Below are 24,110 nucleotides of genomic sequence, written 5' to 3'. Positions count from 1 at the left end.
CCCAACATACTGTATGCAAGATCTGTACATCATCCTCCTTCAGCAAATCAAGCTCGACAACATGGACCTGCACATTTGGGTGGCCGCAGACATTTGCAGAATGACCTGTTTAGGAGCAACTCTGGTCCCTTTCACACGCACAGCATACATTCCTAGAGCTGCCGTTACCCATTCATTTTAACTTCTGTTTTTCAGAACTAATCTGACCCACCATGACCCTTGGCCAGTTTTTGCCCCTGGGCGAGTCCTTAGAAGTCACAGGGCAAGGTAGTGACTTCTGACATTGCGAATAGTTCGGAAGTGGTTCTTGCTTCCAGTGACCTCTGTAGAGACCTGGGGAAAAATAGCTCAACAGAAAGTCCATACCATGTGTCAGGCTGCAGGAAGCTTGGTTCATGTACTGTACATATATTATCAGAACAGACAAATCTTTGACAGAATGGCCCCATTTGCAAGTTGCACATACTGTAGGTCTCCATATCTTTGTTTCTACTGATCTCCAGAAATTGCCGAATTGGACAAGCTCAATGCTTGAGCCAGTTACCACAATTCAGCATTTCCTGGGTCTGCTAGAAGCAGTGTGAAAATTTTGATTTGATTCATGGGAGTAAGAGGGGCATAAACAGAGTAGTATTGGGAAAAGTCCAATGTATCCTGTGATATGGCAGCGTGTGGCTAGCATATGTTATTACATCATTGTCCTGTATGTACAGTTTACCACAAAGGGCAACTAAGGAGAGATTAGCATCTCTCTACCCATAATTCCTAGAGGCAGGATTATATCTTTAGTCTTTTGCTCAGTAAGATAATACTGACTGTTGGAAACAGGAAGCACATGATTACTTTGGGTTTAATCAATTTCTAAATACCAGCAGGAGATTGTTCTCCTGATATAAACTAGGAATATATCTCTTCATAATATGTATGTATTTTGCCATGGTGCAAAAAAAAACAAAAAAAACATTAAACCTATACTGCAAACGAAACTTTCCGTTCAAGCAATAAATATTACACTTGTAAAAGACCTGATTTAGAGTTATGAGGAAATTAGAAAATAAAAAGACCAATTTGAATATGGAACAAACCATGTTGCAATGCAATGGGTGCAAATGCAATTGTTTTTTTGCATGGGAAATACCTAGCTGCTTTTGCGTTAAGCTGGGTACACACTAGGTCGACAGATCGGTCACCCGGCCAATCTGCAGTCCTATCTGACGATTGGTAACTGTATACACCAGTGGTTCTCAAACTGTTTTGAATCACAGTGCCCTAGAATTCACGGCACCCCTAAGATAATTTTGTTATTGAGAAATTCAGAAACAAATCTAGTAAAATTGTAAAGTGAAGTAAAGTGTGCTTATATGTCATCCTTAGGCTCAGTTATGTGGTGGTGGACAGGTTTACACTTCTGTTTGTTCACGTTTTTACATTAAATTGATCATATATAATTTGATTTGGTGCTGGACCACCTGAGGCACCCCTGCAAGGGTCCCATGGCACCCCAGGGTGCCACAGCGCACAGTTTGGGAACCACTGGTATACACACTTACCAATCGTCATCCCGATGTGTCGCGATTGAAGTCACAACTGGGTGGGCATTTACATGAGCCCGCCCAGTTCAGCTGTCAATCAGCGGCGGCATCTGCAGACTGTGTACGTGCAGTAGGCTGACCGTCCATACAGACAGCACGATGCACCAATATATCTGCAGATATATTGGGCATCGGCTGTGCTACACAGCCGACGCGATACGTCTGTGAACGACGTTGTTCTGGTACACACTGGCCGACGCACACACAATATATATTGGCCGTTCATTTGAACGAGCGATATGTCGGCAAGTATGTGCCCAGCATTAGTGAACAAATAGTGGGCAGTTCTGCTTTTCTATTGAAATTTAGAATTAAGCTACACACACCTTCACATCTATAAAGCTCTGCAAGTATTAAAGATGTCTCATCTGCAGTGCAACATAGTTTTGCCAATGTGCAAATGTATCTTTTTTTTTTTGCTCCTACCTCTGAATTAGGCCAAAATTGTGCTGTTCATTGTATACAGCAGAACAATGTGAAAGAAAGAAATGACGGGAAGAAAAAAATTATGGAGAAATAAACCAGGTTTGGGAAAGAAAAAAAACAAAAAACATTCAACACCAAACCACAACATACACCAAATAAAAGAGGCGACAACATAATCACGAATTCTTAGTTCTCACTAAAACATATGCTAGTATTTTGGTATAGGTGAATCTGGATGCACTGTGAAATGTGTTAGTAATATACATTAAAAGGTCAGGGCCAGATTAAGACTTGTGGGGGCCCCTCCAATAAAACTGACACCCTGTCGCCACTATGCCTCTTACCTTGCCCCACAGTGACCCCTCTGTATGCCACACAGTGCCCCCTATTTGCTACACAGTGACACCAGCCCCATGCTGGGTGCAACAAAAGATCTGGCTGAAACGGATGTCCCACCTCCATCAGCATGCTGCGATTGGGCACAGAAGTGGTCTGGCACAGCCGCAACCTCCCATAACAGAACAGTTCCATACGATCGTATGGTCGCCATTCCAGTTACCCATTTGACAAAGTGTGGACTGTCAACGGATAGATCAATATGTACACACTTATGCTGCGTATCCACTACACAACATTACTGAGCGATTGCACGATTACGACATCGTAATCGTGCAATCGCTCAGTAATCTGGTACAAATTTTGCACATAAATGTCGGAAATGACCAGTGATACGCACTCCCACTGGTCGTTTCCGACATCAATCATCGCCCGAACATGCTGGTCAATCTGCCGATAACAGCAGATAGACCATGTTTGGGGATGATTGCTGTGGCTACACTGAATGACTGAATGTTCAGTGTAGGCACAACACACTGTGAAACGACTACTCGATTACAATATCGTAATCGTGCAGTCGTTTCACAGGCTGCTAGTGGATGTGCTCCATAACCGTCTCTGTCCATGTGCGTTTACCTGATCCAGCGCATGCGCAAATGCGGATTTCCTTCTTTGGTGCGTGCGCAGTATTACTGAAATCTGTGAGATCCGCACTAGTTTAGTATTATGTGCAATTCAGAATTAGCCCCTAAGTTTCTGCCAATGCAATATTCTTTATTTACACAATGGCACTCTAAACAAAATATTCATAGACCAGCAAGTGGTTTTTATACCCCCGTTTCCCTCTACTATTTGTGTCATGCGTCTTTGTATATACTAGGGATGAGCGGGTTCGGTTCCCTGAGAACCGAACCCACCCGAACTTCGGGGATCCGGGGCGATCCGAGCCCAAGCTCGGATCTCCCTGTCTGCCCCGGATCCCTCTCCCGAGGCAAAACCTCGAGATCTGCTGTCGGATCTCGAGGTTTTGCCTCGAGCGGCCATTTTAAAAAAAATGCCTTTGCCTTTAATGGGCAAAGTGCTGATTGGCTGACAGAGCCGTCTGTCACGGCTCTCAGCCAATCAGCATTATGGTGCTCATTTGCATGTAGCATGGACTCGTGAGATCCGTGCTACATGCATCTGTGTGACTGACAGTGACACAGAGCACAGATGGGTCAGTGAGACCCGTCTGTGCTGCTGTGTATTTCAATTACACAGATGCACGCACGGACCAGGAGATCTGTGCTACTTGCATCTGTGTCATTGACACAGAGCACTGACGGGTCCGTGAGACCCGTCTGTGCTGCTGTGGTAAAAAAAAAAAAAAAAAACAACCTGTGTAAAAAAAGAAAAAAATGGCGTGCCCCCCCCCAAAAAAAGAGCAACCAGCCCTGGGCATTAGTGACCCAGTGCTGGGTGTGCTTAAATACAGGGGACAAACGACGTAGGGGTCCCCTGTACTTAAGCACAACCAGCACCGGGCTAGTCAGAACCAGCGCTGGTTGCCAAAATACGGGGGACAAACGACGTAGGGGTCCCCCGTATTCTGCGCAACCAGCTCTGGGCTCTGATCCGGTCCTGGTTCTGGAAATACAGGGTAAAAAAATTAGTAGGGTTCCCCTGTATGTTCCAGAACCAGCACTGGACTTTTTTCTAGCGGGGGGCTGATGCCACAGCCAGGGGAGCCCTTTCACCGGGCCCCCCAGCCGCAGCATCAGCCCTGACCGCTAGTCAGCCCAGGCCGGGGATCCCTGAAGAGCTGGGGACCCCCCCAATAAAGGGGGTCACCCTCTCCAGGGCACCCCAGGCCCAGGCTGATAGCAAGGTTATTAAAGTTTACCCTGCGGCTCCCACCATTGACTACAATGGAGGGAGCCGTTCATTGGCTGAGAGACGGGAGATGACCTCTCTCAGCCAATGAACGCTTAGCAGCGGGGTTTCCATGGTGATACCCCGCCGCTAAGCTCTCATTCGGGAAGTACCGTTCTATAGAACGGTACTAAGTTCGTGGATCGCGTTTTCGTTTTTTTTTTTTTGCCAAGTCCGGGGATGCCTACTTTGGAACGAAGAGGACAGAACCTCGCATAGGAGATGGTGAGTATGTTTTTTTTCACAGGTCCCCTATGGATACTTTACTGGACAAGTGGACCGATGCTACAGGTTACATAGGTGAGTATGTGTACGTGTGTGTGTGTGTGTGTGTGTGTGTGTGTGTGTGTGTGTGTGTGTGTGTGTGTGTGTGTGTGTGTGTATGTATGTATGTTTAATAAACTTATACTGTCACGGTGTGTGTGTCCTGTGTTTTTTAAACATTTTTTTTACAGGTGAACTACAGGTACTAGTGGGCCCTTAATGCCCTGCATGCTGGTACTTGTGGTTCTCCAAGTACCAGCATGCGGGGCAGGCTAGCTGGGACTTGCAGTTCTACTTGTAAAGACAATGTTTGATATTCTTTATTTACACCACACCACACAATCAACCCGCCACCCACCGCCACCAGGGGTGGCGGGGATAGCCCCGGGCTATCAGCCTGGGTCTGGGGTGCCCTGGAGAGGGTGACCCCTTTATTGGGGGGGTCCCCAGCTCTCCAGGGATCCCCGGCCTGGGCTGACTAGCGGTCAGGGCTGATGCTGCGGCTGGGGGGCCCGGTGAAAGGGCTCCCCTGGCTGTGGCTTCAGCCCCCCGCTAGAAAAAGTCCAGTGCTGGTTCTGGAACATACAGGGGAACCCTACTAATTTTTTTTCCCCTGTATTTCCAGAACCAGGACCGGATCAGAGCCCAGAGCTGGTTGCGCAGAATACGGGGGACCCCTACGTCGTTTGTCCCCCGTATTTTGGCAACCAGCGCTGGTTCTGACTAGCCCGGTGCTGGTTGTGCTTAAGTACAGGGGACCCCTACGTCGTTTGTCCCCTGTATTTAAGCACACCCAGCACTGGGTTACTAATGCCCGGGGCTGGTTGCTCTTTTTTGGGGGGGTGCACGCCATTTTTTTCTTTTTTTACACAGGTTTTTTTTTACCACAGCAGCACAGACGGGTCTCACGGACCTGTCATTGCTCTGTGCCAATCACACAGATGCATGTAGCACGGATCTCCCGGGTTCGTGCTACATGCAAATGGGCACCATAACGCTGATTGGCTTCCTGTCTGCCACTGCAGTGCCACTCCTAGATGGGCCACGTGTTTGTGCCGCCCACTTGTGTCGCTTAGCATAGTCATCCAGCTACCTCGGTGCAACCTTTTGGCCTAAAAACAATATTGTGAGGTGTGAGGTGTTCAGAATAGAGTGGAAATGAGTGGAAATTAATGTTATTGGGGTTATTAATAGCGTAGGAACAAAAAAAGGCCCATTTTATGTGATTTTAGCGGTTTTTTAAATTTTTTAAGAAAAAAATCCAGATCCAAAACACAAAACCCAGAACCCAAAACACGGAAGGGTGGTTTTGGCAAAACCGATCCAGATCCAAAACACGAAGAAAGATCCAGATCCAAAACACGAAAAGTGGCCGGTGCACACCCCTAGTATATACTACAAGAAATTCATCACTTAAGTTGTTGTTGCTACGCTAATACAATGACAAAAACATACCTGTGTAATTGTCAATGTGACAATTTCTAGAGCGCGGTTTTGCAATATTGCATTAGCTCTACAAAAGGAAAAATACTTGTACTCTGTATTAAGGATTTGCACTAGGACTTGTCATATTAGGAGCTCAGTGACCCGCTGTAGTCAATCCTTTCTGGGGTCACGCACACTATAAAGGGCAGACAGCAAGGTCAATGATTCTACATAAAGCACTCTGTACTGGCAGCTATACACATCAGAGATGGGGGAAATGCATCGCGTGTGCTCTCAATTCCAAACGCAGATGACTGCTGGCAAGTATGGCAGACATCACGTGACACATTGCACATAGACGTGGGGTCGTCTTCCATTTACTGAAATTGACAATTTCTTGCATTTTAAGGCCTGTGGCAAGTTTCCCCCCTCACATCACATTACTGGCACGTAATAGAAGTAACTAGGGAAGTGTAGTAAGTACCTCCAGGCTATTCCTGACTAGGTCAGGTCAGATGTACACATCCCAGTGGTCAATCTGGCTACAGTTTAGAGGTTCAAAAAGAGTGGTTAGCATCATCTACTCCCCTATTTACAATATATATTATATATATCTCCAAATGCCCTGTGTAAACCCTCTGGTTAAGACTTAACTTCACACAGGGGTCTTATTTTAAATGCTTTTTTAATGCTACTTTCTCATGTTAAATGTGTTTTGATGCTTAGTGCATAAAACAAATAAATAAATTAGTAAATGGGTCAGTGCATACAGAATGGTATCACAATTTATCCAGAAGTCAGATACAAAAAGCAATCATATACTAGCTAATATAGCTGGACAAACTCATGATATTAGGTCTCTGAATAAAGTAAAAAGTGAGCTTGAAATATAAAGTGGTCTGAATAGAACACGTGAAAGTGCTTGATTTATGCAACAATAAAGGGATCATTAAATAAACGAGCATTTAAACATGCAATATATAGAGACAATAGAAGGCAGAATAAAGGTGAAAATCCTTATGAAAAGATATTGGGTTGCTTGCATATTGAAAAATGAAAACTAATAGCTACAATTGGAATCGGTACGACATACCACTGGACCTAAGCCTGGCGGATGAAATACAGACGCCAGAAGTCCGGCAGATGAAGATCCCGACAGCGCCTGGAAAGTATCGTAACCCTCCCCTCCCCCCCCCTAACTTTTCCTTAGGGGTGCCTAACCTCCCCCCTAGTGCCTAACCTCCCCCAGGTGTGCCTGAACCTAACCCCCCTCTCCGTACCCTAAACCTAACCCTCCCAGGAGGGAGGGTGCCTAACCCCAACCTCCCGCCAGGGGTGCCTAACCCTAACCCCCCCTTCCCCTAGCCTAATATGGGAGGGGGGTGCCTAACACTAAGTCCACCCGGGAGTCCCTAAACCTACATTTGGACCGCCGGCTTCCTGACTACATACTGCTACAATTGTTTTTGCAAGATAACTTTGTACCTAGACACTGGGTACAATTTTTCACAGACACAGATGACAAGAGAACCTGTCCATATATAAATGAAATAAAAATAATTGAAATCAACCCACTTCTATATTTATTTGCAAAAAAACACATTATTTTCACAAACTAAGGTTAAGGACTAATGGGGCATACTCACTAGACCATAAAACTGAACTATATCGTTCAACGATATATCATTCATATCGTCTAGTGTGTATGGTCCGAAAGACCAACGATGCATAATCCTGTGGGTCGTTAACGATATCCCCAGTCAGCTGTACATGCAGCCCAATCTGGGGATATCGTGAGCGATGCCATGCTGCAGCATGGCCGCGCTCCCCCCCCCTCCCGCGGTCGTTCATCGGTATCGGCAAGTGTGTATGCAGCTTAAGATTTAAATCCAGCAAAAGACCAGATAAAAGGCGTACAGAGTATTTTTTTTATTACACATTTCATACTTATTTGCACTTCTTTACAACACTATTTTTTTATATATATTTAGCTTTTTTAAATATGAATCCATTTTCGGTGTGATCTAATAAAAGTTATATTTTAAAATAAGGTGCGCCGTATACAGATCTTTTCCTATTTCCTTTATTAAGTTTTATTCACTCTATATGTGGCAGCACCCCCTATCCCATATAGATATTGACTTTTAAGATTTGGGAATTATTTAGGGGTCCTCGGTATATGATAGGTACATATAGGATTAATTCCTGTGTAATAAATATCTTTCTGTGCACACAATGAAGATTCCTTTATAAGGCGACACGAGTTCTGCATGTCGGGACACAAGTTGCCGGGTTGCTTGCTTTGCATCAATTTTATCATCCCTTTATTTCGGGACACATATGAATTACACAGATTCTGTGGTTGGCTGATCTTAAGTCTGGTTTTATTCAGCCACAGAACCTGTGTAATTCACGTGTCCCGAATTAAAGGGACAATATGGCAAGCCTACCTACAGGTGTGTTCGCTCTTCTAGTCTCAATATGCCATGCAGCGCGATATGCTTGTCGTGAGCGAGTGACCAGGTCCCGTGCAACTCTGCTAGCATTGGGATACGGTCTTTGCCAAAAATATGTCTAAGTCATAATGCAATGCTAGTAGGACGCACCAGCAGACTGCGCTGATTCATATGAAAAGTGACAATTGTATATCTGTGAGCACCTGAGTCTGTGTAAAAACTTGGTGTGGAAGAAAGCTGCAGCCGTTGCATCCTAGCACTTTACATACTGGTTGAGAGACTAAAGCTGGGTACACACTAGACAATATTTTTAAACGATTTGCCAACTTCCGACGGGTCGAAACGACAAAAAGTTAAACTCGTCCAGTGTGTACGCACTATGCAGGATCCCGCAGGGTCATCGGTATCATCTTCAGATTTGCCATACATGCTGATCAATCTGAGGACCTGACTGATGACCCCATGCACCGGGGGAACAACATATCATGCAGTCATTCACCAGATCGTGTGGTGTGTGCAGGCCACACTATATGTCATCCCGTCGCATCTGCCGTCAGCTAGGTACACACGTCGTCTAGTGTCTACCCAGCTTAAGCCGCACACAAATATACAAGTGTCGCGTATCAATTTAATCAGCACAGTCTCCTGGTCCTGGTGCGTCTTAAACGCGTTTCTGGCAAAATAAGACGCACCACAGACGCCCAGCGCTAGCAGAGTCTCATGGGACCAGGCATGCCAAGAGGGGCATTTTGGCGCAACTGCATTAAAGACGAGTGAAGACAGATTTTTATAGTGCTCAATTGCTTTGAAGAAAAAAGTCTCTTTGTACATAGAAATTCCAGAGAACCTAATTCCAAGCAGACTAAGCAGAGACATTCCAGCATATTAAGTTTGAGTTCCATAAACGTAGGAGAGCAACACTAGAGTAAAAATAGCTGGGACGCAGGTAGAGTTGGATGCATTTTCACCCCAAATTTAATCCAGAAAAGATGCATGAATGAAAAAGCACAACTACATGCATATGTAACTACCAGTAGCATGATCACCAACTTCAGATAAGGAGTTACAAGTTTGCATACTTCGTTCTACCCCACTACAGACTAGAGAAGATGTAGACATAATATAGTAATACAGCTTGACCATGTAGTAGTAAATAGAAAAGCCACATTACCCTATTTATACACATTATAATAATGGAAAGTTTCATATACACATGAGAAAATAGTGTTCACAGTTATTAATAAATTTCAAACCCGCATTAACTATATAAATTACAGAGGAGTCAGCCCTAAATTGGCAGCAGTTAGCTTGTTACACCAGCCCTCCAGCACCACCTGACAGATGTATAGGAGGAGTCTGCATCAAGGTCTACTTGGGTCATACTGTAGTTATGCTGGGTTCACACTATGCTATATGTGATTCGTTCAGCCAACGAACGACATATTGCATAGTGCATCTGTCCGTGTGTACAGCCAATATGTCGGTGAACGACATCTGCCATGGACAAATCTGGTCAGCTGTGCAGCGGTATATCGGTACATCTAGCTAGTTAGCCAGCCCACTGACCAACCCAGGAACCGTCGACAATGACGTCACTTCCGATTTCTGCGGCCAGACATGTAAAGCGGCGTATTGGTAAGTGTCTATGCACAATATCGGTTGTGCATACCACCTACCAAATCTTTGGATTGGTCAGCTGGCCGATCCATTGCTCAGTTGTGTACCCAGCATACCTCTACTCAGCCTATATTTGCCCCCATCCTCTTTCCTCCTCTGTGTTACCTCTCCAGTCATAAGCAGTTGTAAATGAAAGATGCAACAAAATCTGCATATAAACATATACAAAGCAAAATAGATTTATGTACATCTATACATAAGTACCAATATGTACAAACGTAGGCATTTGTAACAGGGACAAATAGATAGAAAGCTTCACTGCCACAAGTAATGTATGGACAAAAGAACGTAACAATCCAAGAGACGTGAGTGCCCTGGATAAAGGTCACATGTCCCGTTGCCTTAGAGGATAAAAGGAATGGTTTCTCGGATTAAAACTCAAATTAATACAAAAATAGTCTAAGACAAAAAAAACAAAAAAACATCACCTCCTTCAAACAAGGGAAAGTGAAGCAGGCAGCCAATCAAAAGTGGAACTACACCCCAAGTACCACCAATCAAAAGAGAAACTATGCGTCTGAACATGAATTATGACAATAGAAAAAAAAAACAAGGAAAGTTTCATAGGTTACTATATTATCAACTTGTGGCTAGAAAGAATTTGGAAAATTCAATGTAATAAATTGAACCCAGATGTTCCTCAAAACACAAATAATAATGGTCTCATTTCATGGCAACCGAACAGGTCAGCCCACTTCCTTCTTAAAACAAACGCTACAGGTCCCAAGAGCCTTCCAGCTCCATTAAAATAAAACACATGTACAGACGCAGCAGACGAGTCCCCACAATGGGCTCCGCAGGTGGCCAAACAGGCAAGTTACTTCATTGTCTAAATTTATTATTAAGATTTATAACATAAGCAAAAATATATTTGAATTTATAGGGTCAAATAGTTTAAACATCCTTTTCCTCCAGTCATCTGCGTTTCTTCAGAAAGAAAAAAGGAGTTGGAGGGACACTGTCTTCCAACGAGCCCTGAGGAGTAATGGCAAGGAACGTGGAAAGTGATTCAACAAAGCACATTCTGATGTACTATATTAGTTTTACATCAGCCACGGAAAACCTCTGTTGGCACTTGCTAAACCTTGTCTTCTCCATTATTCATGGGGTGAGCAGACAAGCAGCAAGGGGAACACTCACTTATCAGCAACACCCTTCAAAAGAGAACGGGTACATTCACAATGGCTGCTACAATGCCGTAAATGCAGGTAATAGTGACAGGATGTAGTCGGGATGTCGCCGGTCATAATACCGGCACCAGAATCCTGGCACCAGAATCCCGACCGCCGGCATCCCAACAGTAAGTTTTCGGGGAGAGGGTTAGGCTACGTTACGGTTAGGTGGCGGGAGGGGAGAGTTAGGGTTAGGCTGCTGGAAAGGTGGGTTAGGGGGAGGGGTTAGCGTTAGGCCACTTACCTACTTGTGTCGGGATTGTGACTGTCGGGATGCCGCTGTCGGTATTCTAACCGCCGGCATTCCGACCGCCCATAGTGATCCCGTACCCAACCCATAGTGACCTATAGCGTTCAGTTATACATGCTTTATATTTTGTCCAACTTTTAGATGGCATGCCAAACTCTTATCCATTATGCAACAGTTCAAGACAAACGAGGATATATTTCATGTGTAGTATACAAAATCTTAGCACATTTATATAGTCCTCCAAAATCCAATGCTTTTTAGTTATAATTTAATGAATATTGGCAGGTAAATGATTGGTAAACAATTTCTTGGCCAAAAAAAAGAGCAAAATCTTCAGACTTTTGGAGATGAATCTCAAAATCATCTCACCTCCAGGAAGCCCTGGCTAGAACCAAAAGCATCTCACCTCCAGGAACCTCTGGCTAGAAACAAAATCATCTCACCTCCAGGAAGCTCTGGCTACAAACAAAATCATCTCACCTCCAGGAAGCTCTGGCTAGATACAAAATCATCTCACCTCCAGGAAGCTCTGGCTACAAACAAAATCATCTCACCTCCAGGAAGCTCTGGCTAGATACAAAATCATCTCACCTCCAGGAAGCTCTGGCTAGATACAAAATCATCTCACCTCCTGGAAGCTCTGGCTAGAACCAAAATCATCTCACCTCCAGGAAGCCCTGGCTAGAACCAAAATCATCTCACCTCCAGGAAGCTCTGGCTAGAACCAAAATCATCTCACCTCCAGGAAGCTCTGGCTAGAACCAAAATCATCTCACCTCCAGGAAGCTCTGGCTAGAACCAAAATCATCTCACCTCCAGGAAGCCCTGGCTAGAACCAAAATCATCTCACCTCCAGGAAGCCCTGGCTAGAACCAAAATCATCTCACCTCCTGGAAGCTCTGGCTAGAACCAAAATCATCTCACCTCCTGGAAGCTCTGGCTAGATACAAAATCATCTCACCTCCAGGAAGCCCTGGCTAGAACCAAAATCATCTCACCTCCAGGAAGCTCTGGCTACAAACAAAATCATCTCACCTCCAGGAAGCTCTGGCTAGAACCAAAAGCAGTTGCCAAAAGGTTTGCTATGGTGTCTCCCTGGCCACAAAAAAAAAATTCTTTGATGCCACAATAGCAGATGATGGGAAACAGACTGTACCTTTAAGTTTCCCCCCAAATTGAGAGAAACCATCTAGGAGGTCAAAGGTGACTGTACCCATAAGGAAATGAGTTATTCAGTAGCTTTGAATATTAAAAAACTCCAGAAAGAAAAGCACTAGCACTCATATCACTCTGAAGCATTGAACTAAATGAGGAACATGTACCATTCTCTATAAGCAATCTCTCCAAAGTCACGCAGTAGCTGCATTCCCCATTCAACACGTTTGTATGGAGTGATTTGAGTGCTAGGTACAGTGGCGCTTTTCTACCTGGAAAAACTCCCATCTGCCCCCAATCTTACCTTAACAATTGAGAAACAAGCACCTTTCAAATCCACAAAAAATTAACACTAATATAGTACTCATTTTCCTGGGTCAAAGAAAATCTCCCCCACCCCCAAAAAAAAAAAATTAAGGGCTACAGTAATTACTTATCCCTGTAAACTCTTTCTGCTTTGACAGTACATAACAAGAGGCTGTAAATATACATTAGACAGTAAAAGTAATTCAGAATAATGTTATTGTGTACAGCTCTCTCCCTTCAAAAAGGTGCAGGATTCCAAAACTAACAATTGAAAAGCTGGACAGAAGATGTAATCAGTAGTTGATAGATTAAGACTGCAGATTAGAAAAGACATTTTATTTCCCCTGCCATCCATCCAGTGTATAAGCAATGAGAACATCAGAATGGTAAAGAAAAACTGACACTGCAGCTGTTTTCTTCTGAAAAAAGTATAAAGACAAAAGGCTCTTGTCATAGAACTAATGAAACATTGTGCAATATTCTGCAAGGTTCAGTGCAAGACAAAAAAATGTGTGATGCTAGTATGTGCATATAAAATCTCTGAAAACACAAGGAGCCAGGCCCCTGGAAACAAAACACCACAATGATCCTTGTGGCCTGCAAGATTTACTGACAGCTATGCAATGGACCTAGAACATCATTCCACAGTGTACACAGCCTACTGTCCTCTATAGTACACCTCGCCCACTGACAACCTTCACGCCCGTGAAAAGTAACTCAGGCATTTATTAAACACTGCCAAGGGTGGAGGAAAAAATAACAAAAACAACACATTTTTTTCTTTTAGTTGCAGTATCCATTTAAAAAATAAATAAATAAAATATATATATATATATATATATATATATATATATACATACACATATATACACACACATACATACACACACATCTCAGGATAAGAAAGCAATGTTATTTTCACAGAAAGACCCCAGACAGAGTTTGGGGGCTTCTGCCACCCACACTCTAGAATAACATAACTGGATCAATGCTAGAGTAAACCAGTCTAGTAACCTAAAGAAAATATATACCTACAGGATTTATATCACCCTATATAGCACAGGATTAGTGGAAGTCTTAGTACTGCATTTATTCTTAATTCTAGCACCGAGTCCAGTTACACGTCCATGGTAGATGCCAACACTTGGTTTTCCAGGGACGTGCGGGTTTTTATTCCACAGATGATGCCCACACTGGGTTTTCCTGGGAAGCGACATGCCATATGAACATTCAGCTAATCCCTACAGAGTGGTGGCCTCATTCTGCATCACCGCTGAGAAGATCCTATGTGTGCCTTGCTTCAGCTCATGCCGAGATTCATTGATAGTAAACTCCAGGGTGTGCATCAGGAGGTTGAACATTAATAGTCTGCTACCACCTCCCTAGTACCATCAACACAGGGCACCAAAGGACACACACCAGTGCATAATATGCCAGATCTTATTACACCATGCAAATCATCAATACAACTTTACAAAGGTGAACAGATTAAAAAAGAAAAATCATGAAAGCTGGTCCTGTACAGTATATTTAACCCCTTAGCTGCTCGCACAAGGGAATCATCTATACACTAATGTGAGAGATCTGCACCCTGTACCATCCATCTAACATTAGGCATACATTTCTGCACTGGGACTAGCGAGGCAGCATTATTTAATTGCTGAGCAATGATTACCTGACACAACAGAATATATGAACTCTATCAGACCTGGCCAGAGATGCAATAGATGGCATTTAAAGCAAAATTAACCCATTCACTGCAGGTGAAAAGCTGGTGTCTGGCTCTACAGAGCATATTCATTCACTACTAAAGCTACAGGCAACCTAGAGCAATGACAGCACATTAGACCTTTTGCCTAATTGGGAGTCAACATCGCGTTAGCTGAAAAGGGTAAAAAATAAATATGTATGCTGGTATTCTGTGCTGAGCACAAACCAATGGCCAAATCCCACTACACAGTGCATGATATGGCTGCTGCTGGTCTGTATACAGAGAATGCACCGGTCGGCGATCGCTATACCGGAGAGGTGTCAGGCTGCAGCAGAGCTCCTAGATGACACTTAACCCCTTCGCTGCCAGAGGAGTGCTGGTCCTCGACTATAGCAAAAATACGTGTATCCGCATCTCAGGAGCAGCAGCTACTCACCGGCCCCGTCCTCCTCCATCCCTGCTTGGTTACCAGGAATAGGCTTCACAGGCTGGCAGGCGACAACGAACGGAGCCTGATACAGCTGCAGCTCCAACGCGTACACACACAGGCACCGACTCACTGACAGACACTGCAACAGCGCAAGCTGCTGCCCTCAGCTCCCGCCCCCTGCCGCGTGACGGCCTTCTCTCCGCCCACTCCCTGCCCAGGGCGTCACGTGGCCTCCCGGGTGTGTATATAAGCAGAAGGATCCAGCGTGCCTCCTTCAGTCCACCTCTTCACATTCGAAATTTTGTTTTGAGACGCGAGGGATTATTTTAGAGTCCTCCTGGGAGGTGGTGGCAGATGTTATATAAAAGCATTAAAATGTTTATTGCAAACTTGCCAACTCTCCATGATTGAAAGGGAGGCTCCCTGAAATAGCAGCAATCTCCCTGATTGCAACCCACCCCAATATGAAGCCGTTATATATTAAAAAAAACAACAGATATATATAAATTCAAATGGGATCATTAGTATCCTTTCCCTGCATTGTTTATAAGGCACAATGATGCCTATGGCTACATGCATTTTCAGAAAAGTATCAGTGTTTTCATCAACAAGTAAATCTTACTAATGCTTTGGGCTCTTTTACATTTGGATGTAAGGCAATTATGACACGCCTCTCAGATGTAGCTGTACACGCCCACTTTACCGCCACGCTCGTAGGTGTTTTTTTCACAATATCCATGAAATGCTTTTTCTTTTTTTTTTAAACATTAATTTTTATTGAATATTTTTTCAAATAAAAAAAGAAAGAAGGGGTACAGAAAAAAGAAAAGATAAAGGAATGGGGGGTACAGGCAATAAAATAACACAATAGACAAAAAGAGAGAAAAAAAAATTACTGATAGAACATTACATTATATTATACCAAATATAGAATATTGATCAGAGGTAGTAGATAATATATACTAATAACAGAGACCATTGCACAACTGTAACAATCAAATCAAAATACAGAACATATCAGAACCTGGGAGTATCAATTTGTGTTTACTGGGAGGCATGGACCCACCATATTGAACTCATGCCAACTGAACCATTTTATCATTGGTGAATTAGTAGAGGAAGAATATGGACAATTCAGCGTTTCCATAAAAAAACTATGATTTAATTTAGTCTTTATCAAGGAAAGGGGGGGGGGTTATCTTGCTTCCAGAATTGAGCAATGGCTGCCCTAGTGGCAATAAGTACATGTCCGATAAAATACCTGTGGTTAACTGGAGCATCTTGCTGAAATATATGTAAAAGGGCACTGGCTGGGGACAGAGACAGTCGCAAACCAGTAGCCTCCAGGATCAAGACTTCTACTTCCAGCCAGAGTGGACGTATAGCAGGGCAACTCCAGAAAATATGGAGAATCTCACCAATTTGACCACAAGAACACCAACATAAACTAGATTGGGAGGGCCAAATTTTGTGTAATCTGTCTGGGGTCAGATAAATATGATAGAATAATTTCATATACATTTCGATATGAGAGATACATCTAGACATTTTGAATAGAGAAAAAAATAATTGGGACCATACATGTGGGTCTAAACATATATTTAAATGATTTTCCCATTTAATAATAGCTGGTATCTTAGCTGGTTCTTCCGCTGTTGGAATTAAAGAATACCAGAAAGATATACCCCCTTTGCGAGAAATTGAGAATATACGTGAACAAACATGAGAAGGGATCATACCAGTCAACCCTACTAAATGAGGGAAAGATTGAACCCAATGTCTGATTTGCAGAAATTTGTAAAAATCTCTAGAAGGTATAGAGAACCTAGCTTGTAATTGGGTGAAAGAAAGGAGAGTGTTATTTATAAAAAGATATTGAAGGGTACGAATACCTTTGTGGTGCCAAGAGGATAAATTAATTGTGAGAGGCTCTGAATAGAGAGATGTAAAGATGGCAGGTTAAACTGTAGGAGGGTAGATAGACTATCCCACGCTTTTAAAGAAGCTAATGTAGCTCTAAACATATTTTTTAAGGACTTTCTAGAGCTGGGTGGAACCCAAAGTAAATCACAGAGGGGGAATTTTCCCAACATATCACTTTCCAATTTAACCCAAGGTTTAGGATTAAGAACATTTGACCAGTCACAAAGTTGATCAATCAGACATGCTGTTTGATAAAGTGCTAAATTGGGATAAGTCAAACCCCCTGATGATCTAGACATCATCAGATATGTCTTAGCAATCCTGGCTCTCTTATTATTCCAGATATACTTATTCAGCACTGCATTAAATCTATTTAGCCATGAGAGAGGAAGTGTCCTAGGTATTGATCTGAATAAATACATAAGTTTGGGGAGAAGAGTCATCTTAACGGCCGCCATTCTGCCCATCCAGGAAACCTCGTGATTCATCCAATCTTTTGTGTAAATAACAATTTATTACCAATACTTCCGTTTTAGATGTATTTAATTTATAATATGAGGCCGCAGAATAACTATTGAGCAGCTGTTGTAAATTTGAAAGAGAGGTTTCCGGATGCTAAGCTGTGCTATGTGACAGAGTGAAAAGTGATAAGTCTGTGATAAGTGCCAGCCAATCAGCTCCCAACTGTAATTTTTAAAACACAGCCTGTGAGATGACAGTTGGAAGCTGATTGGCTGGCACTTATCACAGACTTATCACTTTTCACTCTGTCACTTATCCCTGCTTAGTACATAGACCCCATAAAGTGCTAGTGTTTTCTAGGTTGATTTGCCTTTGATGGATTCCATGATTAGGAAATGAACATGTAGATCACAAGTGACCACTATTTTGGTAAATTGACCTTTCACAGATGTTCCTCGAATGTTCTATTTTGCAAAGTGACAAAAACACTGGAAAGGTTGTTAAAGGGAGACACACTATATATGCTCCATGTTATTAGCTTCTGTTTGATAGACAGAAGTTGATTAGCAGCCTTGATGGCCAGACCACCTGTGAGAGGTTGATAAAGGGTGTGTTAATCTCTTTAGTCAGTCTCTCACTGCCAGGGGAACAGGTCAAAGACCTGTTGCATATTTTCCGACTTTCTGGCTGCCCCCTCCAGGTGGACGCAGCCAGTTTGAGAGCCCCTGGCAGGTGTGCCCTGTTGAGAAACACTGTGTTTGCTGAATGTAAGTACTGTGCTAAAGACTTATTTTGTGTGTGAGAGGGACGTTAGGGCCTTCCACTCTAAGAGAGGGAATCATTTTGTTTAGTTAGAGCAAGACAGGCAAGGATTTTCTTTTCTGTTTTGTTTATTTTTGTACTGCTAATAAAACTAGCTGTGGATACTTGTACCAAAGGCTCTGTTGTCGCCCAGTTACTCCCTCTTAGCCGCCAGTGTATATTCGGCTGACTTCCTTGTGACTCGGCATCTTCGTACACATGTGCAGCACAAAATATCGCAGCAGTGGCCGCTTTGCTTGCAGCTCAGAATCAGGCACTGTATCAATGGCTTTGGGTAATGTATGTGTATCACTTCCTTTTACAGTAGTTAGGAGCTAGTCTTGCACTGCGTAAGCTAGTCACACTCCCATCCCAAGCTGTCCAACACTGGTTCTAAACCTAGTTAGAAGACCCTAAAGTACACCAGGGAGAGCTTCTATTGTCCCTACAAGATTCTGCAGCTTTTTTAAGGATAATTATAATTTCTAATCACCATTTATCGTGGCAATAAAAAATGATTGATCACCCGAATGAGCCAAAATACACATGCAGGGACAGGCGCTCCAATGCGATCACTTTACTTCTAGGTTCGTGACCCGACCGCACTACTGCACATGCGCGGTCATCAGATTGTACATGTGCGTGTGGCTATTAATGGCTAGGGATACTACGGATCTCTCACTTGGACTCTTTTGCGGAATGTAGCCCGTAGGCTACACATGCTAATGCCATCTAAAGCTTGGTAAATTTTAAATTTTAGCAGCCTCATATAAACATGTGGGGGCTGTTTTTGGGATAGACAATGAAGGACATACATTTAGGGAATCCTTAGTATTTGCGGGTATCCCGCAAACATTTTCTGATAAATATGCCCTTAATATCCTGGTCACATCCAGGATGTTCTCAGTTTGGAAGCGGGTCTTCAGTTTGGAAGTGGGTCTTCAAGTGAATCAATACTTACACCATTCATTTTATTGGCCATAAAGTGTATTCTCGCTGGTCCTAGTTTCTTCTATCAGAAATTCTACATGTTTGTATCATGCACCAATTAATCTTAACATGTAATTATCAGATGGGAATCGATATGATTTACCGCCGGACCCATGCCCGGTGGTTGGAATCCCGACAGCGGCATCCCGGCAGGGGAGGAAATCTCGATCTAAGGTAGTAAGTATATACAAACCTAATCCTACCCCCTAACCCTAGCCCTCCCTTAGGGGTGCCTAACCCTAACCTTCCCCCCAGTGCCTAACCCCCCCTCTAAGTGCCTAAACCTAATCCCCCCTTCCCCGCTGCCTAAACCTAAGTCCCCCGGGGGGGTGCCTAAACCTAATCCTCCATACCCCTAGCCTAAACCTAACCTTCCGGGGGGTGCCTAACCCTAAATCCCCCCCGGGAACCCTAAACCTAACCCTCGCCCCCCCCTTGCGCAGCGCCCGGCGTCCCTTCGATCGGGATGCCGGCATCTGTAAAATGACAGGCATCTAGATTTAGATGCCTGTCATTTAACTCTCGCCGGGATTAAGCAGTTGGGAAGCCGGCTGTCGGGATTAGGTCTGCCGGCTTCCCGACTGCATACCATCAGATGCACCTCAAGGGCGATGATCATGGAGGTGTAATTTCATTCATTGTTATTTTCTCATCTGCTTATCAAAATTTAAAATAATGAAAAATTATTTTTGCTTTATCATTTATCTTAGCAATAATGATATTTTGGCCACTACTCTTCAATCAATTTTCCCTTTTAACAGAATAATCCAGAAAATAAAGAGTCAACATATTTATTGACAGACACTCTCAGGGCCTAATTAAGGGTTCATGTTAACATATGCTAATTCACTCATAGCATCTCCCCCCTTAACCATTAATGTCTAGAGAGGGGTATCCATGCCATGTTATGCCACCAGAGAGGACTTGACCATCAAGTGCCATGCAGTTTAGTCTCTATTAGGCCGTTCTCCATTCCAGTGAATGCCATACAATACAGAGAGCATTCTAGTGGCGGCCACTTAAGAGACATCCTAGTGACAACTCTATAGAATACACTGAGTGTATTCCGGTGACAATCATTCAATACTGAGAGCACCAAGTGACTATAATACAATTCAGATAGCATCCTACAGGCCACCATACAATACAGAGAGCATCATACAAACCGCCATAAAATACAGAGAACATCATACTGATTGCCATACAACAAAGTGAATTAGCATGACTGCCTTTAAATTCAGAGTACATCATATAGATCACTATACAAATCAGAGAGCATCTGATTAACTGCCATACTATACAGAGAGCATCCATATATACATATCCACTACTACTATCGAATGTACCTGCAGAAGTGTCTGCCACCAGTTATCAGAAACCAATCTGTCCCTGGTGGTACCTTCCAAGTCCCAGAGACCTAGGCTGCAGCCTAATCAGCCTATTGATGTCGCCCATCAAACCTGCATGCAGGTTCGACGGGCGATGTTGCTGAAGACGTGTGGGAGCGCACATAGTCAGCAACATAGTGGCTAGACGATGTGGCCAATATGTCCACCAATCCGGCCAGATCGGACAACATATCGTTTAGTGTGCATCCGGCAAAAGACAGAGTAGCGCGCACGTCTCTATGGGAGCCACAGACGCCTGTCAGCTGCCGGGAGCAGAGCCGCAGCAGCCGAGGGAGAAGTCAGCAGCCAGAAGAGGTCTGTCGGCCTTGAACACTTTACTGCGGCGGGTGCCAACAGGAATCTGCATGTGGCAGAACCGTCGCAGCACCAGGAGACCAGCTCCACTGGACCTGGCAAGTGAACACCAGGCTCCAGCACTCTTTGACAATACTAATGGCAACTATAATTTTACTGACCAACATGAAGGTGTCTGATATTAGGGTGTGCCTGGGCACACCCAAGACCCTATGTGCACGTGCCTATGGACCCCTGAAGCATTTCTGAAGTGGAGTAATGGCTCACAGGGAATGAGGTTATATAGGACAGAGCTGTAACTAGACTTTTTGGTGCCCTGGGCCAGAAACAGCATTCAATTAGTATCCCCTGAATGTATTATGGAGGCACCACAGCAGATATCTCCAATATCTTCTGCTGTCCCTCCATTTATGAAAGCATCCGCAACCCCCACAGGTTTCTATGGGAGATTCAGTGCTGCCAGATTTACCAAGCTGCATTCCAGAGCTTGACCTCACAGCTAACGACATCTAATAATTGCATTGTGCTGCTGTAGCCGATGGGCTGCACATCGTAAAACTAACCGTGAGATTGTTCCGGAGGAACCCTCCAAAGCATAGGCGGCCACGCATGCGTGGTCTGTAAACCACAAATGTGCAGGAGCCTGGCACAGAAGTGAAGAGACAGTCTCTCTACTCCTTTCTGAGTCCCTGTCCATTTGGGGGCTTTTTGATACATGCCAGCACTAAGATCGCATCCTGCACTGCGATCATGGGTGACAGTAAATGGGCCCCTTTGAATGCTTTCATACAAGTCATGGAAACCAAGGGGCTTTGCATTCATTTACAGTATATTTTATAGTTAGGAATATATTTTATTTTTTCTTCTTTTGCTTAATATTTATGTCTGGTATGATATCCAATGCCTACTCCATGTGAAAAGTCTAGAACCAGGCTAGCGAGATCTTCTGCCAATAGCAACCGCCCGTTGTTCCCTTAGAGCTGGGATATGTTCACTGGTACTTAGGCGGCCGGCTGGACTTATAGCTCAAGGTAGTAGCAATTCACATGGAGGAGAAAAGGGATTCAATGGTGAGAGCAACAGTTGGAATGGAGACTTAATCATGTATAGTAGTTATGAGTATAGATCCAGAACAGGAAGTGGTACACTATCGATGCGACAAGAAGGGTTCAATATTCTGTTGAGAGTAAATGTGGTATGGTTATAAGAATAGAAAAGGCGGCTTGAGGCCCATACTGAAGAGTTAAATAATTGATTAGGCTTTGAGAGCCGTTGTTGTGGCTTGGAGCCCGTGCTGAGAGGAAAATATTTGAGTTGGCTTTGAGAGATGATGGTGCGGCTTGGAGCCGATGCTGAAGAGTTAGACAATTAATTTGGCTTTGAGAGCCGATGTTGTGGCTTAGAATCCGTGCTGAAGAGTTTGACAATTGATTTGGCTTTGAGAGCCGATGTTGTGGCTCAGAGTCCATACTGCAGAGTTTGACAGAGCCGTTGTTGTGGCTTGAGCACAGAACTAGATACAATGTCGTGATAAATAGTACACAGATTTGAGTACGAGTTTATGTACAAGTTAGTGTACAAATTAGCGTCCAAAGTCCTGACAGACAGTATGTAAGTTTGAGTACAAGTTAGTGTACAAGTTTGTGTACAAATTAGCATCCAAAGTCCTGACAGACATTAGATAGGTTTGAGTACAAGTTAGTGTAGAAGTTTGTGTACAAATTAGCGTTCAAAGTCCTGACGGACAATACATAGGTTTGAGTGCAAGTTTGTGTACAGGTATGTGTACAAATTGGCATCCACAGTCCTGATGAAAAATACATAGGTTTGAGTACAAGTTTGTGTACAGGTTGGTACAAGTTAGCATCCAAAGTCCTGATGGACAATACATAAATGTGAGTTCAAGTTTGTGTACAAGTTGTGTACAAATTAGCATCCACTGACCTGCCGAGATGGTCTGATTCGGCTTGGAGGGCCGTCACTGTCAGTGCAGCTAGGAAGCAGCAGGTGGAATAAGGAAGCCAGAGCAGAGCACGGGAGTAGATGGTGCGGCTAGGGCGCCGTAGGAGAGGCCACAATAGCCGGAGGCAGCTGGGAGACAAAACCGAGGAGACGGAGATCCTTCCAGCAGAGTCGACAGGATACTGCTCGTGATGCTGAGCCAAGAGAACCCACAGGAACGCTATAGTCAGTGGGGCGGCAAAAGTCCAGTGTGTACAAATAGGAGATGGACTAATCAGCTGCACTGAGGATGATACATCACTTCCTGAGGTGTGCCGATTGCCTAGCAACAGAAGAAACTGGACTAACCCGTCTTGACTGGGTAATCTGCTTGCAGGAGACAAGTTGTGACTGCGACTTGTAACAATGTCTAGGCAGGGCCGTAACTAGGGTGGTGCAACCTGTACCTTGGCATAGGGTACCGCAGGACAGGGGGCGCTGTTTGGGCCTGTAATTTTTCTATTTATTATCATTCCCACTTGTAGCTTCCTCTTATTTTATCCCCAGCATCTCCTGGCCTCACCCTATCTCTTCTCTGGCCCTTCCCCATGAGGCCATGCCTCTTTTTTTGAGTGCATTATGTCCCTATTAGAAATAGAGAGGGGGGGGCAATGCTCTTTCTGGCACTGAGCACCAAACAGCCTAGTTACGGTCGTGTCTACGTATTGGTATTGCATGAAACAGCCAGAGGCTGATCTATTCAGGGCCACCTCTTCCATTGGGCTTGTTGGGCAGTTACCCAAGGGCCCGAAGCTTGTAGGGGCCCACCAACCTGCCCCCCTACAGCCGCAAGTACTCACCTCAGTCCCAGTTTCACTTCATCCGCCGGCTTCAGACCAATCAGACGAGTCTCTCTGCATGTGTGGGAGGTCTGATGGGCATGCAGGAGGGTTTAATTTTATTGACCATTTACATTTTTTTCCCGTGAATGGGTGGATAGGGGGCCCCAGTGCATTGATTTGCCCAGGGCCCACACTGCTGTTAAGACAACCCTGGATCTACTGGAGCCCAATAAGACTATTTGTAAGTAACTTCCATGCATTCCTGAATGACAGTAGCAGAAGTATGATGCAGTAAATAAAGAAGAAACAGAGGGGTGCAGAGGAGCAGAAAAGAGTA

At 44.0% G+C, this 24,110-nt stretch overlaps 1 protein-coding gene across 1 annotated transcript in view; it reads right to left on the bottom strand.

Annotated features, from left to right (window-relative positions):
* The window catches only part of CYTH3 (cytohesin 3), a 148,549-nt gene extending 133,301 nt beyond the window's left edge, over nucleotides 1-15,248 (bottom strand). The window contains exon 1 of the mRNA XM_088451955.1: nucleotides 15,118-15,248. Coding sequence (XP_088308081.1) covers nucleotides 15,118-15,136 — 19 coding nt within the window. The 5' untranslated portion in view covers nucleotides 15,137-15,248. The remainder of the gene's footprint in view (nucleotides 1-15,117) is intronic.
* Nucleotides 15,249-24,110: the final 8,862 nt, after the last annotated feature.

This window comes from Taudactylus pleione, unplaced genomic scaffold (genome assembly GCF_031769625.1).
Source record: "Taudactylus pleione unplaced genomic scaffold, aTauple2 ptg000032l, whole genome shotgun sequence".
NCBI classification, from domain to species: Eukaryota; Metazoa; Chordata; class Amphibia; order Anura; family Myobatrachidae; genus Taudactylus; species Taudactylus pleione.
This window is presented reverse-complemented; position numbering and strand designations above follow the sequence as displayed.